General features: G+C 52.1%; 1 protein-coding gene across 8 annotated transcripts in view; it reads right to left on the bottom strand.

Annotated features, from left to right (window-relative positions):
- Positions 1-596: 596 nt before the first annotated feature.
- The window catches only part of LOC129557897 (F-box-like/WD repeat-containing protein TBL1X), a 258767-nt gene continuing 241946 nt past the window's right edge, over positions 597-17417 (bottom strand). For all 8 annotated transcript variants that reach the window (XM_088833984.1, XM_088833980.1, XM_088833981.1 and 5 more), the window contains 7 exons: positions 16488-16548; positions 10718-10839; positions 7975-8049; positions 7390-7517; positions 4454-4619; positions 2749-2850; positions 597-1717 (listed from right to left, as the gene is read on the bottom strand). In XM_088833984.1, the coding sequence (XP_088690110.1) occupies positions 1691-1717; positions 2749-2850; positions 4454-4619; positions 7390-7517; positions 7975-8049; positions 10718-10839; positions 16488-16548 (681 nt within the window). In that variant the 3' untranslated portion in view covers positions 597-1690. The remainder of the gene's footprint in view (positions 1718-2748; positions 2851-4453; positions 4620-7389; positions 7518-7974; positions 8050-10717; positions 10840-16487; positions 16549-17417) is intronic.

Here is a 17417-nt window from a genome sequence, read left to right as displayed (position 1 = left end):
AATTTTTTTTAAAAAAACAGTAAAAAGATTCGTTGTTTTAAAAAAAGGGACAATTTCTTTCTCCTGACCTGCTGCCAGAGGAAGCAAACTGTGACGGCCCGTGAACAGACACGCCATACCTCTGTTAATTCACCCTCGTGACTGAAAACTTCTCCCTGATCGCTTCTGTCGCTGTGAGACCCAGTGAGGTCCCAGAGGCCCCTCCGGTTGGTCAGCCCTGGAGGGACTTGGTCGAGCTGCTCCTGGTTTGGGGGCGGTGGTCCCCCCGCGGGTGGCCCCAAGTCTTGAGCAGGGCGGTTCCGACGGCCCCCTTTCAGTGATGCTGGTTCTGGGAACGCCTCTTGGGTTCGAGGGCACCCCCTTGTCTGCTGATCTGGTCCAATGCACCCGGAAAAAAAAAAAACGCCCAGGTCTTCCTGGAGCAGAAAAGGGGCCTCCTAACCAGCCGCACAGACCAGCCCCGAAGCCGACCCCAGAGCTGCCCACCCGGAGCCCCCTCGCCGCCTTCCACCAAGCTCAAAGTGAAGGGACCCCTCTACCTGTCTCTTCCGAGAGATTTCTTTTTGTTGTTGTTAAATACGAATCACACAAAGCTCTCATGTCTGAATGGCCATTTTACGATTTTAAAATTGTTTTAACATAAAAAATATCTTTTTTTTTTCTTCTCCAAAAATACTCCGGGCTCTTTCTCTTATAAGTCACTCTTTTTTTTTTTTCTTCTTCCCCCTCCTGTAAAAAGTCCCCCTTGCCCTGCCTTCTTACATAAAGCACTTATTATGCGCCGAAAGTGCCCTTGAGACTGGAAGATGGGAGGCGACTATGAGGGAGGGGGAGGGGGGAAGGAAAAGGGGGAGGGGGAAGGGGAGGGGGCAGGGGAAGATGCAGGAGAAAAAGCTGTCTTCAGAGACCATCACCGCATCCAAGAGAGAGGGGCTGTCTCTCCGGTGGGTGAAAGAGCAAAGAAGCAAGACACCCAGTAACAGTTTCCACCTTGGACCCAAGGCCCGCCCCGCCTCCCCCACCCGTCCCACCCCACCAACCAAGACGACAGGATTCCAGCCCATAGAAAAACCACGGGGACAAAGGTTCTAGAAAATAGAAACTGTTGGGATTACAAAGGTACCCATTTCATCCATACAAACTGGTCTTTCGAACGTCCTTGTGAGAGTTTAACTGTAGTGTCCAAATTTTTAGGGAAAAAAAAAAAAAAAACAACCAAAAACAAAAAAACCCATTGATGGGAGGAGTTTTCCCTCCCCTTTTGGTTTATCACAGCATTTTTTTTTTTCTTTTTTCGTTTTGGCACAGCCTTTCCTGTTTTTTCCTTCCTCTCAACCATCGGAGCCCCTTCTGGGTGGAAACCGATCCTTGCACGGTGTCAAGCTGGTGGCTTCGCGCTCCCCTGGGGCTGGATGTTTCAGGTGGAAACCATTCCTTCTCTCCTCTGCCTTTGATGGGACTTGCGTGTGTGTTTTCCATTTTAAACTTCTCGCTGAAGGTTACAAAAAAAAAAAATATAGAGACTCCTGCAGCCGGGGATGACTTGGTCTCAAAAGACACTCCCTAAGGTCAGGTTGGCGCTGTTTCGGAGCTGACGGAATTATGTCTGAATAGTGCTACAACCCCACACATCCACTGCTGGTCCGTTAGAACTCTCTTCTCGTGTCTATAATATTTTCTCTGTGTGTGTTTACTTTCGCAGATCTAACACGCATACCTGGAAGGAGAGAGAAAAGTGCCTGTTATCTCGAGAGGCAACACAAGATGCCCTTAAGAGCACAGGACGGCATGTGGCCTGTGGACCAAATCCGACCCGCCGTCCACTTGTTTATTAATAAAGTTTTATTCACCCACAGTCCAGAGGGTTCATTCAGACCAGCTCTAGCGGACAGGTGAGTGTCTAAATATCATTAGCAACCAACCCCAGGCCACGGCCATCGATGGGTGTCACAGACCAGACCCCTCCACGATGGAGCAGATGGCAGCTGAAGCCTGAGCACACATGTGGTGGGGGTCGGGGGGGACAGGTTACCCTCAGCCAGCCAGAGCCCTGCCCTACAGCTCAGGGCAATTCCAAGGGTGGAAAGCTAGACAGCTCAGGGGACCAGCAGAGGGTTACTGGGACCCAGGAGACCTGTTGAATGGAAGGTTGGGCCTTCGTCACCGGAGGGTCCGGGTGGGAGTGCAAAGGCTGAAGCTAACGGTGGAACAAGTTGCTCAGCCTCAGCACCTGTGATTGGGGGGGTCACTTCTCTGCTGTGGGGGGAGGTCTCGAGCAACCTAAAACTTCCAGCAGCAGCCCCGGTTTCCACACCAGGTGCCAGCAATCCCCCACCCACTCCCCGCAAAGCACTAACAACCCAAATGCCTCCAGACACCTCCAATGTCTCTGGGGGTGCAATCAATGCAGCTGAGAACCACCAATTCCGCCAGGAAAAAAAAAACACACATCATTCAGGAAGCGAGAACAGACGTCCGCTCCCAGAGCACTGCCCAGCCCAGATGCTTCCTTCACCAACATGCGTTTCCGAGGCCCATCACGGCCCTGGAGTGCGGCCATGTGGGTCTCGGGTCTGGGATGTTTGTGACCCCCCTGCACTCCCCCCACAGCCTGGGGAACCCCAGGGTGACCCCACCCTCCCTCCCCCCTGCACCCCGCCCCCCGCCTGGGGAACCCCGGGGTGATCCCACCCTCCCTCCCCCCTGCCCCCCGCTCCCCGCCTGGGGAACCCCCAGGGTGCCGCTTACGGAGCCGTCTGACGCGCTGGCGCCCACTTTGTCGCCACGGGCATTCCAGCACACCTCGAAGATGCCCCCGGTGCCTCGGTAGCTGTGGACGAGGCTTCCGCTCTGCAAAGCAAGGGCGGCGTCACTCGAGAGGCGGAACACCGGCCAGGCCACACACCCCCGGCCCCACCCCAGCCCAGCAGCTTCCAGAGACACAGATGCTAACAGAACTTCCAGTTAAAAGGAAGTTAACTGGAAGTTAACTCTGGTGGCTGCGGGAACATGTGACTCAGAACTACGGCCACAGGGTTGGGGGGGTGCCTAAATGACCCACGGCTGCCCACCGACAGAGACAGCCTCTATGGTTTCCGCCGAGCTCCAGCCTCCCCGGGGAAGGAGAAAGTCAGCAAGATCGGATATGTGCTTGTATTTCAACCAGGCTTCCGTCTCACTGTGTGTTCCAGAGAGCCTCACAATGACTGAAGAAAGCTTTATAATTTGAGGGGGGGGAAGGATGCAAAATGTGAGAAGCTGCTGTATATACACAGCATAGGGACCTCAGCTCGGTGCTCTGCAAAGACCTGGAGGCTTGAAGATGGGTGGGGAGGTTCAAGAGGGCGGGGACATATGAATACATATGGCTGATTCTGCACAGCAGAAATCAGCTGTAAAAAAAAGCCATTATCCTCCGATTTAAAAACAAAGAAACTAAAAAAGGGTGGGTAAAACGCTTTGCTGAGCTGCTGACGGCAGGCAGAACCTGGCTGATGATGGAAATTTTTCTGAAAGTCAAGCATCCTCCTGCGATGCGAGTTTGATCCCTGGGTCGGGAAAATGCCCCTGGAGAAGGGAATGGCTAACCCTAACTGCACCATTCTTGCCTGGAGAATCCCGTGGACAGAGGAGCCTGGCGGGCTACGTAATGGAATTCCATGAGGTTGCAAGAGTCGGACGCGACTGAGCGACCGAGCATACACATGGGTGGCCATCAGCCTGGTTCCACGTTAGGGCCACTGTTGGTCTCGTTTGCCAAGAAGGCATGATTGCGTGAGGCGGCTGCAGAGGAGGAGCCCGAGGTCTCCGTGGACCGCCCTCGGCCCCAGGCTGGCTAACGTGGCATCCGTTACTACCTCCCTTGAGAAAGCACGTTCATCAGAGTGTCAGCCAGGCCCTCAGGGCACACCAAGGGGGTGGCAGATTGAAAAAAGGCCGCTTCATCCATCCTGGGACCACGCAACGTCTGCTGCTGTCAATGGAAGGCAGTGGGTGCAAGGTTTCCTGCCAAGGACTCAGAAAAAAAAAACCCGAGTCCCTGGCAGGGAAGACCCAGCATCCACAAAGAGCCCGGGGCAGATGGCGCTGGATGGGCTTCCGCCCCCTCCACGGAACCAGGGATGTGTCTAGGTCCGTGTCCGAGGCGAGGCGTTCCTGAGTGCAAACTCAGGGTCTGGGGTCACCAAGAAAAGTGAAATCAAAGCGTCAGTTACTGTCGTGTCTGATTCCTGGCGACCCCACAGACCGTAGTCCGCCAGGCTCACCTGTCCGTGGGATTCTCCAGGCGAGAACACTGGAGTGGACTGTCATTCCCTTCTCCAGGGGAATCTTCCCAACCCAGGGATCGAACCCGGGTCTCCTGCATTGCTGGCGGATTCTTAACCATCTGAGCTTGACTGAATTGGGTATGGGGCTGGGGGGCACCCGGACGGTGGGAATGCAGGGGCTTTACCTGAGTGTTCCAGATGTGCACACACTTGTCGAAGGAGCCGCTGGCCAAGTACTTCCCGTCGGGGCTGAAGGCCACGCTGTACACGGGTTCCTGGTGCTTGGTGAGCGTGTGGACGCACACGCCCCGCTCCACGTCCCAAAGTCGGACGGTAGAATCGAACGAGGCGCTGCAGAGACACACAGACGGTCACCGCGGACGCCCGTGGGTTCAAAACAGGCCAGCACAGCCGGCGGCAGGCTCCCGCCCCTCTCCCGAGGATGCGACTCTCACGGCGGGAGTGACTTTCCTTACATTTCAGAGGCCCTAAGTGGGAACCTCTTCCTCTTCTGGACCGTGACTCAACACACACTGAACACAGAGCCACGGGCCAGGGAGGGGACATGTATGTATGCCTGTGGCCGATTCGTACTGAGGTATGCCAAAAGCCATCACAACACCGTAAAGTATGTCTCTTCCAATTAAGATAAATAAATTAAAAAAATAAATAAATCTTTTTCTCTTTCTGGGTGCCGTTATCAGGGGAACAAATTGACAGCCACACTCATTTATCTCTGCACTTCTCTGAGACACGAACAATACGTCTTTGCAACATTTTCTAAAATGGTCCCACCCCTGACAAGTCACGTATCGCTGCCAAGTAAAAAACAAAGCCAAAAATGAAGCCGAGAGCCGTATTCAGGGAAATGGCGAAGTGAGCGAACACAAATTTTAATCCCTTGGGAATTAAATTATAATGGCATCCAAATATATAAGCACACTCTCAGGAGCTGAAAATTTTAGTTACGTCTAAATCTGAAAGAAGAGTGTGCGTGCGTGCCAAGTTGTCCCATTCATGTCTGACTCTTTGAGACCCCATGGACTGCAGGCTCCCCTCTCCATGGGGTTCTCCAGGCAAGAATACTGCAGTGGGTTGCCGTGCCCTCCTCCAGGGGATCTTCCTGACCCAGGGATGGAACCCATGTCTCTTACGTCTTCAGCATTGGCGGGCGGCTTCTTTACCACTAGGGCCACCTGGGAAGCCCACCCACCACAAAGCTGTTTCACCCAGCGTTTCTTTCCTCTTCTGGCACTTACATCCATCCCTTTATGCTTGGTGCCTAGGAGGCTCACTTACGCCCGTCGTGGGTACCATGTGATTCAAAAGCACCTTACAAGTCGTCAAACAAAACAAAACAACGTTCTGTTCCTAGACATTTAAGTGGATTTCAGGACATTGACTTGCAGTAAGAGGATAACGGCTCTCATGTTTTTCTGGATCAGCTTTTCAGCTGATGCAGGAATTCCTTTCTGTGTTTTCTGTGAGGTGGCCGTGGGTCAGGCACTTTCAGTAACAGATTGGTAATCCCACCGCTATGTGACAGACACAAGGGGAGGGGGTCTCCCCTTCATATACAGCAGGGCTGGGCCACGGGCCGCTTCTCCCCACCACCCCATTCTCTGCGACTCCACAGGACAAAACCCTCTGCTGCTTCCTCCCAAGTCCTGTCTTTGCCAGGCCGGACACACACCCACGCTTCGTGGGATTGTGGTCTCCAGAACACACCTTGTGTGCCTCAAGGTTCTTATTAAAATATCCTACTGGGAGTGCAACATTGTACGCTGCATGAGGTCCCACAGAGGACAACACACAAGTCTGCAGAATGCAGCCTCAGAGATGAGCTTTTGTGGACTTCTAACCCCTCTGCTCCCTCCTGGCGTGTCACTGACTGACTGGTCCTCTGCGTCCGATGCTGGTATCTTAGGGGGTTTACTGCATAAACCAGGGGTCCCCATCCTCCGGGACCTAATGCCTGATGATCCGAGGTGAAGGAGACGCAATCATAACAGAAATAAAGGACCCAATAAATGTAGTGCACTCGAATCATCCCATAAACCTCGGAAAAGTGATTTTCCATAGAACTGGTCCCTGGTGCCAAAAAAGCCAGGGGCAGCCAGAATGGATGGTTTAGGCTGGATCTGGTATCCGCCGGGGGACCTTTTATCACCATTCAACATTCTCACCATCTGCAGTTCCGAGTTGGGCCAAGAAAACCAAGCCCGAAGTGAAGTGAAATGAACTGAAACTCACTCAGTCGTGTCGAACTCTTTGCAACCCCGTTACTAGACAGTCCACGGAATTCTCCAGGCCAGAATACTGGAGTGGGTAGCCTTTCCCTTTTCCAGGGGATCTTCCCAACCCAGGGGTTAAACCCAGGTCTCCCACATTGCAGGCGGATTCTTTACCAGCTGACCCACCAAAGAAGCCCAAGAATACTGGAGTGGGTAGCCTCTCCCATCTCCAGGGGATCTTCCTGACTCAGGGATCGAACCGGGGTCTCCTGCGTTGCAGGCAGACTCTTTACCAACTGAGCTACCAGGGAAGCCCAACCAAGCCTGAGGTCCAAGCTAAATTGCTTCCTTTTTTCAGTAATAGTGAAAGCCTTCACCAAAGCAAAGTGCTGCGAGAGTGGACGTTCGCAATTCCTCCCTCCAGCCTCAAGGTTAAAAGCATCCTTATCTTAACTTAGCCATCACGTGATAACCTCTGTCTCGTAGCCCTTTCACAGTGAGCCATCTCTCCATTTACTTTGAGTTAGCTAGTTTCTAAGTAACTTTGAATCTGAGTTGCTCAGTCTTGTCCAACTCCTTGTGACCCCACAGACTGTAGCCCGCCAGGCTCCTCTGTCCATGTGATTTTCCAGGCCAGAATACTGGAGTGGGGTAGCGTATTCCCATCTCCACTGGAACTTCCCAACCCAGGGATCGAACCCGAGTCTCCTGCATTATAGGCAGACTCTTTGGCATCTGAGGGCATAAACACGTTTGCAAGACACACTGACAGCATCTCCTGGTCTCTCGGGGACATGAGTGACTTTTACCAGCCGCCTGGCTGGTGCGGCTTCAGCCACCAAGGCTTTCGGGACCCGAGACTGGGGTGCGGGCTGTCTGTCCTTTACCTCGCCAGCATGATGCTGGAGTTGGGGTTGCTGGTGGCCGGCCCGGTGGGACTCCACTTGATGGTGTATATCTCTTTGCTGTGTGCCTGAAGGTCGTGGACACACGTGTCCTGCTTCATACTCCAGATCTAGGGGATGCAAAGGGGAACACAGTGAGCAAAGGCCGATTCTCCCACCAGGGGGTAGGCTCAGCACCGTTCCTGCCTGGGGCACTGCGGAGCTTTCTCTGTCCCTGGAAAGCTCAAGTCCAGCGGGGTGGGCGGCTGACAAGAGGCAGGTGCTTCACAGGCAGAGGCAGCCGCTGATCACCCGGGAGCGCCCGTGAGAAAGGCCAGGGGGGTCCAGGGTCGGGTCGGGTCTAGTTAGTACTTGGATGGGAGAAAGGCCTCGGGAACGGAAGGAGCCTCCACGGGAGGCTTCAGTGCCGGGGACAAGCCGCACGTCGTTTGCAAAGAGAAAAGACGACAGAGGCAGAAGAGTGCTCACAACACAACGGTCAGCTGCAGGAGGAGCGCTGGGACTAAAGACACAGCACGGGGCCCTGGGGGTCACCAAAGGTCACACGGCCGGGTCTTGCAGCCTTACCTTCAATGTCATGTCATCCGAGCAGGAGGCTAGCAACATGCCAGAGGGATCCCATTTGATGGCGTTGACCTCATTCTGCAAGACAGCAAATGGTTTTCAAAAAAAAAAAAAAAGGAAATGAAGGCCTGGGAGTAATAAACACAAGCGTCCACCAGGGGGCGGGAGCGCTCTGTCTTCTCCGCAAACAGCCTGGGAGTAGTAAACACAAGCGTCCACCAGGGGGCAGGAGCGCTCTGTCTTCTCCGCAAACAGCCTGGGAGTAGTAAACACAAGCGTCCACCAGGGGGCAGGAGCGCTCTGTCTTCTCCGCAAAAAGCCTGGGAGTATTAAACACAAGCGTCCAGCAGGGGGCAGGAGCGCTCTATCCTCACTGCCAAAAGCCTGGGACCTGTAACACAATTTGAATGCAGAGTTCCAAAGACTAGCAAAGAGAGAAGAAAGCCTTCCTCAGCGATCAGTGCAAAGAAATAGAGGAAAACAACAGAATGGGAAAGACTAGAGATCTCTTCAAGAAAATCAGAGATACCAAGGGAACATTTCATGCAAAGATGGGCTCAAGAAAGGACAGAAATGGTATGAAGATATTAAGAAGAGGTGGCAAGAATACACAGAAGAACTATATAAGAAAGATCTCCATCACCCAGATAATCATGATGGTATGATCACCAACCTAGAGCCAGATATTTGGAATGTGAAGTCAAGTGGGCCTTAGGAAGCATCACTACGAACAAAGCTAGTGGAGGTGATGGAATTCCAGTTGAGCTATTTCAGATCCTAAAAGATGATGCTGTGAAAGTGCTGCACTCAATATGCCAGCAAATCTGGAAATCTCAGCAATGGCCACAGGACTGGAAAAGGTCAGTTTTCATTCCAATCCCAAAGAAAGGCAATGCCAAAGAATGCTCAAGCTACCGCACAATTGCACTCATCTCACACACTAATAAAGTACCGCTCAGAATTCTCCAAGCCAGGCTTCAACAGTATGTGAACCGTGAACTTCCAGATGTTTAAGCTGGATTTAGAAAAGACAGAGGAACCAGAGATCAAATTGCCAGCATCTGCTGGATCATCAAAGAAGCAAGAGAGTTCCAGAAAAACATCTATTTCTTACTTTATTGACTAGGCTAAAGCCTTTGACTGTGTGGACCACAACAAACTCTGGAAAATTCTTAGAGATGGGAATACCAGACCACATGACCTACCTCTGGAGAAATCTGTATGCAGGTCAGGAAGCAACAGTTAGAACTGGACATGGAACAACAGATTGGTTCTAAACAGGGAAAGGAGTACGTCAAGGCTGTATATTGTCACCCTGCTTCTTTAACTTATATGCAGAGTACATCATCAGAAACGCTGGGCTGGAAGAAGCACAAGCTGGAATCAAGATTGCTGGGAGAAATATCAATAACCTCAGGTATGCAGATGACACTACCCTTATGGCAGAAAGTGAAGAAGAACTAAAGAGGCTCTTGATGAAAGTGAAAAAACGTTGGCTTAAGACTCAACATTCAGAAAACAAAGATCATGGCATCTGGTCCCATCACTTCATGGGAGATAGATGGGCAAACAGTGGAAACAGTGGCAGACTCTATTTTCTTGGGCTCCAAAATCACTGCAGATGCTGACTGCACCGTGAAATTAAAAGACGCTTGCTCCTTGGAAGGAAAGTTATGACCAACGTAGACAGCATATTAAAAAGCAGAGACATTACTTTGTCAACAAAGGTCCTTCTAGTCAAGGCTATGGTTTTTCCAGTAGTCATGTATGAATGTGAGAGTTGGACTATAAAGAAAGCTGGGCCGAAGAACTGATGCTTTTGAACTGTGGTGTTGGAGAAGACTCTTTAGAGTCCCTTGGATTCCAAGGAGATCCAACCAGTCCATCCTAAGGGAGATCAGTCCTGAATATTCATTGGATCGACTGATGGTGAAGCTGAAACTCCAAAACTTTGGCCACCTGATGCAAAGAACGGACTCACTGGAAAAGACCCCGGTGCTGGGAAAGATTGAGGGCAGGAGGAGAAGGACATGAGTTTGGGTAAACTCTGGGAGTTGGTGATGGATAAGGAGGCCCGGTGTGCTGCAGTCCACGGGGTTGCAGAGTCAGACACGACTGAGCGACTGAAATGAACTAACACAACCTTCCAGCAGGGGGCAGGAGCGCTCTGCCGTCTCTGCAAGAAGCCTGCTTGCATTCACCCTGGATAAGCAAGCACCACCCCAGGTTTCAGGCCTGTTCCCCTTTCTCCTTCCTCCTTGATCCAAAGTGCAGAGTCATACACCCTACACAACCAGCCACCCTCAGCCCCTATTTCTCCAAGGAGAAAAAAAAAACAAAAACAAAATCACATCTAAGAACGAAGCCAAACGAATTTATCTAGAAGCCAGTATAAAACCAGTAAGTTATTTCAAAGCTGACTATAAAAGTAATTTTCCTACTCAGTTTTGTATTCCCCTTTATGTCCTCAGACATTTTTATAATAGCTACTTGAAAGTCTTTCCTGCAAAATCCAACACCTGGCTCACACCAGATAATTTAAAAAAAAAGAAAAACACCAAAAAAACTGCCAACTCAGGTGGGTAACTGACCACCGGAGGTAGCTACAAGAGTCCCGAGGAGGCTGTAGGAGAAAGGTCAGCCGTCATAGTAAGTAAGCTTTTAATCCCAGGCAGAGACGAGCCGGTTTCCCAGCTCCCCGCACACCTTTCGTGAACCCGAGGCCCCACAGTCAGGACACACTCACCGTGTGTCCCTGGAACGTTTTGACGGGGCGGTCGCAGCCGAGTCTGCAGACGTGAATACACATATCCGTGCTGCAGGAGGCAAAGGTAGTGTTGTTCTGCCAGTCCACGTCGAGAGCAGGGGCTGCGGAGAAGCAGAGGGTGCCGTGCCCGACACGGGCACAGAGCTCAGCTGACTCAGAGGTAGCAGCAGCTGAGCTGAGAAAGCTGACAGTGTGATAAAGCAACGCTCGCAGCGCCAACACAGCCTCGGTCCGCCGCAGACCCTGAGGTCTGCCGTTTATATTTGCAGGGACAACCAGACGGCTCCAGAAAGAGACCCGACCCCCAGCAAAGCGTCACCCACTGGGTGCCCTGAGCGCACAGCATCTCGCTCCTCTCTCAGGTGACACGGTAGGGGAGAAGCTCCATGCCACTCCCAGGAACATCACCGGGCTGGGTGATGGATTTTCTTTCGGTAGGGAAGGAAGACAGCAGAAGAAAAAGACTTCACGGCCTACGTGCAATGTGTGTGTGTGTCTCTCGCTCAGGTATATCCAACTCTTTGAGATCATGTGGACTGTAGCCCGCCAGACTCCTCTGCCCCTGGGATTCTCCAGGCACAAATACTGGAGTGGGTTGCTATTCCCTTCTCCGGGGAATCTTCCCTGATTCAGGGATGGAACCCAGGTCTTCCGCACTGCAGGCAGATTCTTTAGCATCTGAGCCACCAGCGAAGCCCCATGTTCAAGGTATCAGGGTTGAAAGAAATGCTCCACAACCCATTACTGAGTTCTACAACTTGAAGACGCTGAGCTGACAAGAACATCTGAGGGGAGACAGGTGGCCTTAGGATGGACACCGTCTCCTGGTCCTGGGCCTTGCTCAGGGGCCGCTGGCTTGAAGACCTCCATGAGGGTTTGGGGGACGTGACGGCCCTCTCTTCCCTTCTGCCATCGTCCCCAGGAGACGACTCAGTACCCTCGTTCTCTCCAGACACGTCCCTGCGTCTACGGAAAAGCAGGGTTAAGTCCTGCAAGCCTCTGCTCAGATCTTCATCCACTGATCAATACCTAAATCTTGTCTCGTGTGTTTCTTACACGTAAGTCAGCACTGAAGTAGGACAAGAATCCAGCTCCCCCAGGATATGATGAATCGGACAACCCCCTCCCAATCCTTAGCCTTCAACATACATTTGTTAATTTTTTAACGTTTATACTTTGGCCACCTGATGCAAAGAGACGACTCATTGGGAAAAAACCTGATGCCGGGAAAGATTGAAGGCGGGAGGAGGAGGGGATGACAGAGGATGAGACGGTTGGATGGCTTCGCCGACACAATGGACATGAGTTTGAGCACACAATGGACATGAGTTTGAGCAAGCTCCGGGAGTTGGTGATGGACAGGGAGGCCTGGCGTGCTGCAGTCCACGGGGTCACAAAGAGTCGGACACGACTGAGCGACTGAACAACTTCTGGCTGTGCTGGGTCTTGGCTGCTGTGCGTGTGTGGTCTCTAGCTGAGGTGTGCGGGGCTTCTCACTGAGGCGGCTTCTCTTGTCAGGGAGCACAGACTAAGTACTCGTGGGGCACGCGTTTACTTGCTCCACAGCACACGGCATCTTCCCGGGTCGGGGATTGAACCCGAGTCCCCTGCCTTGCAAAGGCAGACTCTAAACCACCGGACCACCAGGGGAGCCCCCGTTCTTAACCTTCAAACCAGAGGTGCACCCCATCCACCCTCCTGCCTTCCAGAACTGCAGGACGGATCCCATCAGCTTCCTCGTCTTAGCACCACCCCCTCACAGAGCCCGCGGTGGGAGGGTTTCATGGAGAGGCAAAGCTGGCTTTTTCTCAACAACCCACGAAGCGGGGTTTCAGCACAGGTCCACAGCTCTTGCTGAATTTGCCACACGCGCCCAGTGGAATGAAGGAGCCGGATTCAATCGGTCAGCAGGACGATCCTGGGAGTGGGGATGCAAAGCCTGCAGCTGCCCTTGTTTATAACACCGCATGCACGAGCCAAGTCACAGATTTCCCGGGCTGGCCTCTGCCTTCGGGCGTGCAATGAATACTCCTGGAAGGGTGACAATCTGGCACGCGGTTCCGGGATGGTTAGCTGCACCTGGCCATGAAAAACTAACGTGTGCTGAGCCCCGGCCGTCCAAACGGAGGGCGCTGTGTACTCAGCTGACTGGGTCTGTGTCCACTGTGCTGCTGGGACCCTGCCCTCCCCTGATTAGTCACGATCCAGGCCTCAGCTGTTCGAGCAAGTCTGGGTGACCTCCCTGCTCACACTTGGCCAATGACATTTGACCATCAGCACCGCTTTAGGTACAGGCAAGCTTCACTTTCCTTTTAACTGTTTCTTGAGAAAAGGTTATAGAATTGATGCTTTGAAACTGTGGTGCTGGAGAAGACTCTTGAGAGTCCTTTGGACAGCCAGGAGATCCAACCAGTCCATCCTAAAGGAAATCAACCCTGAATATTTATTAGAAGGACTGATGCTGAAGCTCTAATACTTCTGGTCACCTGATGGGAAGGACTGACTCATTGGAAAAGACCCTGATGCTGGGAATGATTGAAGGTGGGAGGAGAAGGGGACGACAGAGGATGACATGGTTGGATGGCATCACCGACTCGATGGACATGGGTTTGCGCAAGCTCCGGGAGACGGTGAAGGACAGGGAGGCCTGGTGTTCTGCAGTCCATGAGGTGGCAAAGAATTGAACACAAACGAGCAACTGAAAAATAACAACAAAGAGAATCCCGGGAAGGTGCAGAGATGTTGCAGGAAGGCTCTCCCTTGACTCCTTCACCCACTGGTTGCATGTCACGGCCCTGCAGTACAGGGCGGGATTTGGAAGGTCACTGGGTTCAGACCCGGCTGTGTGTGCAGTGTCGTGTTTGATCTCAAGGGCCGATCCGTGTAACCGCCACTGCAAGCGTGTTCCAACACTGCCAGCACCTCCCTTAGGCCATGTTACTGGCCCACCATCCCCCTCCCTGGACTGAAATATAAAAGGTATCTCACCCAGGATGTGATCCTTGGAGTCTGACTTTATTTTTTTGTTCCAAACCGCAGAACCCCCTTGAGACCTATCCAAGCCTTTGGGTATTACCCACCTTAATGAGTCAACTCACTTGTGTCTGACTCTTTGCGACCCCATGGACTGTAATAGCCCGCCAGGCTCCTCTGTCCATGGGATTCTCCAGGCAGGAAGACTGGAGCGGCTTGCCATTTCCTTCTCCAGGGTCATCTTCCCGACCCAGGGATCAAACCTGGGTCTCCTACACTGCACGCAGATTCTTTAGCGTCTGAGCCACTGGTTAGGTCCTGTCTGAGGCACAGCTGGACCCTCGTGGCTCGGGCAGTATTATCAACAGTATCGGAAAAAAATTTTTCTAAAAGTCTATTGATAATCTATTGTTTCTCATGGCTGAGTGGCGGAACACTGTAGAAAAAAACCAGCCCCTCAGTTTTGACTCTTTGGGACCCCATGGACTGCAGCCCGCCAGGCTCTTCTGTCCACAGAATTCTCTAGGCAAGCATACTGGAGTGGGTCGCCATGCCCTCCTCCAGGGGATGACCCAGGGATTGAACCTGGGTCTCCTGTAGCACAAACAGATTCTTTACCATCTAAGCCACCAGGGAAGCTCCCACACTTGTTTTTAACCTGTTCTTTCTCACTGCTGAGCGGTGGGACACTGTTAAGCTCTGAGGCCTAACGTTTCCTGCTGAGCGGGGGCAACCCCACCAGGCCTTCATGGGGAACACCTCCGGAGAGGCAAGGCAACTGCTGATTATCAACACGTCACATGCTGAGGGACGGTTGTCCTTGCAGCTTGAACAAAAGCATGCTCCCTTGTCTTCCATCTTGGACAGAGTCTACCGCGCCGCTTCACGCTATATAGAAAAAGAGCAAATAACACCCAGAGCCAACCCAGCAATGGGATACGGGTCGACCCCGTGGGCAGCAACACCCCAGGCGAGAAGCTCCCTGAGGGCAGAAGAGATACATGGTCCATGGGATAGGAAGCCTGGGACCTTGGGAATGCTCTGGGGAAAATTTACGTCCTGTTGAAAGACTCAATACACGAGTCCTCAAGATGGAAACTGGTACAGGAAACTCAGGGGCACATTCCTCTCTGAAAAAATCAGAAGCCAGAGCTGTCTGTGTTACAGATATCACCCCCCATCACGTGAGCACCCTGGTGCTCGGCACCAAGAATCAGAAGTCTGGCAGGGTTCTGCCCCATCACCGAGTCCCTTCCCTACAACAAAGCTCGAGATGGTCTGAGCCTCTGTCACGAGGCTGCGGTCCCCAAAGGGAGCTCACGCCAGACACAACAGAAATCCGCCAGGCTCACCTGCCTCGGCCTGCTCTGTCTATGGCACAGACGGCCGGCTCGGAGGAGGGGATGCACACGGATCAAATCAGGAGAGCCCAGTGTCAGGGGCTGGGGAGACGGGCACTAGAGAGCTCGTTCCTAACGGGTAAGGGGTCTCCTTCTGGGGTGACAGGAATGGTCTGCAGCTAGACAGCGGTGAATGCTCTGTACATTCTGCCCACTGGAAACACACACACGGACACGGACACGCAGACCCACACACACGGAGACACACACATGCGGACCACCCACCCCCAACAAGAGACAGATCCCACACAGAGACACACACACACAGAGACGCCCCTCCAGAGAGATACCCACACCCACAGAGCTCACCCCCAAGACACAGATCCCCATATACACATCCCTTACCACACACAGACACACACCCACACACAGACCCCTTACACAAAGAGAGACACATCCACACACAGACCGCTTCCAGAGACAGAACACACTCACACAGACACACACAGAGACACACATCCACACACCCACACACAAACCCCTTCCACAGAGACAGACACACACCCACACATGGACCCCTTCCACAGAGACACACATCCACACAGAGACACAGTCACACATATTCCCCACCCAGAGACTCCCCTACAGAGAGACACATACACAGGCCACCCCCCCAAGCAGATACACATGGACACACAGAGAGACAAACACAGAAACACACACACACACACACACAGACCCACATACAGACGGTCACAGTTTGGGCGCCCAAGCTCCCTGCTCTTGGAGTCCTGCCCACTTCCTGGTGGGGAAACGTACTTCTACCAAAGGCCCAGCGACTCCCACCTTCATCATTGTTGTTAAGAGCAAAGCAGTCCCAAACACCCCCAGCCCAGCACCCATAGAGATGTGTGCAATGTGGTGTCCCAAGCACAGCCACGGAAGACACGGGCTGACCGCCTCTCCAGCGGGCCGAGGTCTGCACGGCGCCTCCCGGGGTCTGCTGGCCGTGCCAGGAGGGAACGAAAGACCGCCTGCCTTTGCCACGGTCGTGTCAAGGACCCTGCGGGGATCCTCTCCTCCACGTCTGCTTCTGTAGGACCACAGCCCTCCCCTCCTGCTTGAAGCCCACTCCTGAGCACCAAGGTGGATCGCGCTGGCTTGGGGAGTCCTGGGGGCCAGCCCTGTGGTTTCTGAGCATCACCAGGACCGTGGATCTGCCCAGCAGGAGAGACCCTCAGGTATCTGCCAACACATCACCGCCCGATGTATCAGCAAACGTCCACCCTGCACGCTCACCACTGCTCTTGAGGCATGCCTTCTTCCGAGCACTCATCATTACTTTAAGAGACCCTTCTCAGAACTCCAAATTCTTATTTTTGAATGAAAAACAGGAAAAGTTAAAAAAAAAAAAGTAAAAATAAGAAAGTACTCACCGGAATGAAATGGAAACTGCTGTTTGGCTTCTCCTGTGTGAGCATCCCAGATTATTGTTGTCTGTGCTCCGCAAGAAAAATAAATAATTTTAGTTACTGGTTCCTCCCTCAAAGTTTTCTCCAGAAAAATTTGTCATACACGAGAACACAGCAAGCCCCTCTTTTTTCTAAACTAGCACTGCTCAACTTAAAATTTTCTAGTAAGCACAGTAAAAATTTTTTTAAAAAAAAGAAACCAATAAAACTGATGCTCACAATATATAGTTTATGTCACTGCAGTACGGTGAAAAGGTCACGTCAACGTGATTCAATATATGTGTATCACGTGGCCTGCGTCTTTTTCACTCGCTCTTTGGATTCCGGAGTGTGTCTTACACACTTAAATCACCCAGACATGACACTTATGAACTCAGCCACACGTGTCTGGTTATTATAGTCCTCCGGACAATGGCAGCCATAACTGATATGCAGGAAACTACCAATTTTGGTGGGAATCCATCCCATCTTTATCCTCAAGCTTGCAAACCTATCTTTTTTAAATGAAAAGATGTTTGGTTGCACAGGATATGAGATCTTAAGTTTCCCCAGCCATGGATCGAACGTGTGCCCCTCTGCACTGGAAAGTAGTCTTAACCACTGGACCCAGCGGGGAAATCCCAAACTTGAAAAACTATTGAGAAAAAAAAAAACAAAAAACAATGCATATCTAAAACCCCTTTTGGGGGCAATTTTCCAATTGAAAAGCTGCAGACGTGATTTCTGAAAAGTCTGTGAAGTGGGAACACGACACACACTAGAAACGGTTCCCCTGGGGTCTGGCACTGATGTATTGCTGTACATATTGAGGAGAAAAAAAAAAAAAAGATCTCTGCCCCAGAAGACAAAGGAAGTCACGGATGCTTATGAACACATTATAGAGTTGGGGAGTCA

This window comes from Moschus berezovskii, chromosome X (assembly GCF_049115385.1).
Source record: "Moschus berezovskii isolate FMDL1 chromosome X, NW_MosBer_1.0, whole genome shotgun sequence".
In the NCBI taxonomy this organism is placed as follows: Eukaryota; Metazoa; Chordata; class Mammalia; order Artiodactyla; family Moschidae; genus Moschus; species Moschus berezovskii.
Note: the sequence above shows the minus strand (reverse complement) of the source record. Positions and strands in the feature narration are given on the sequence as shown.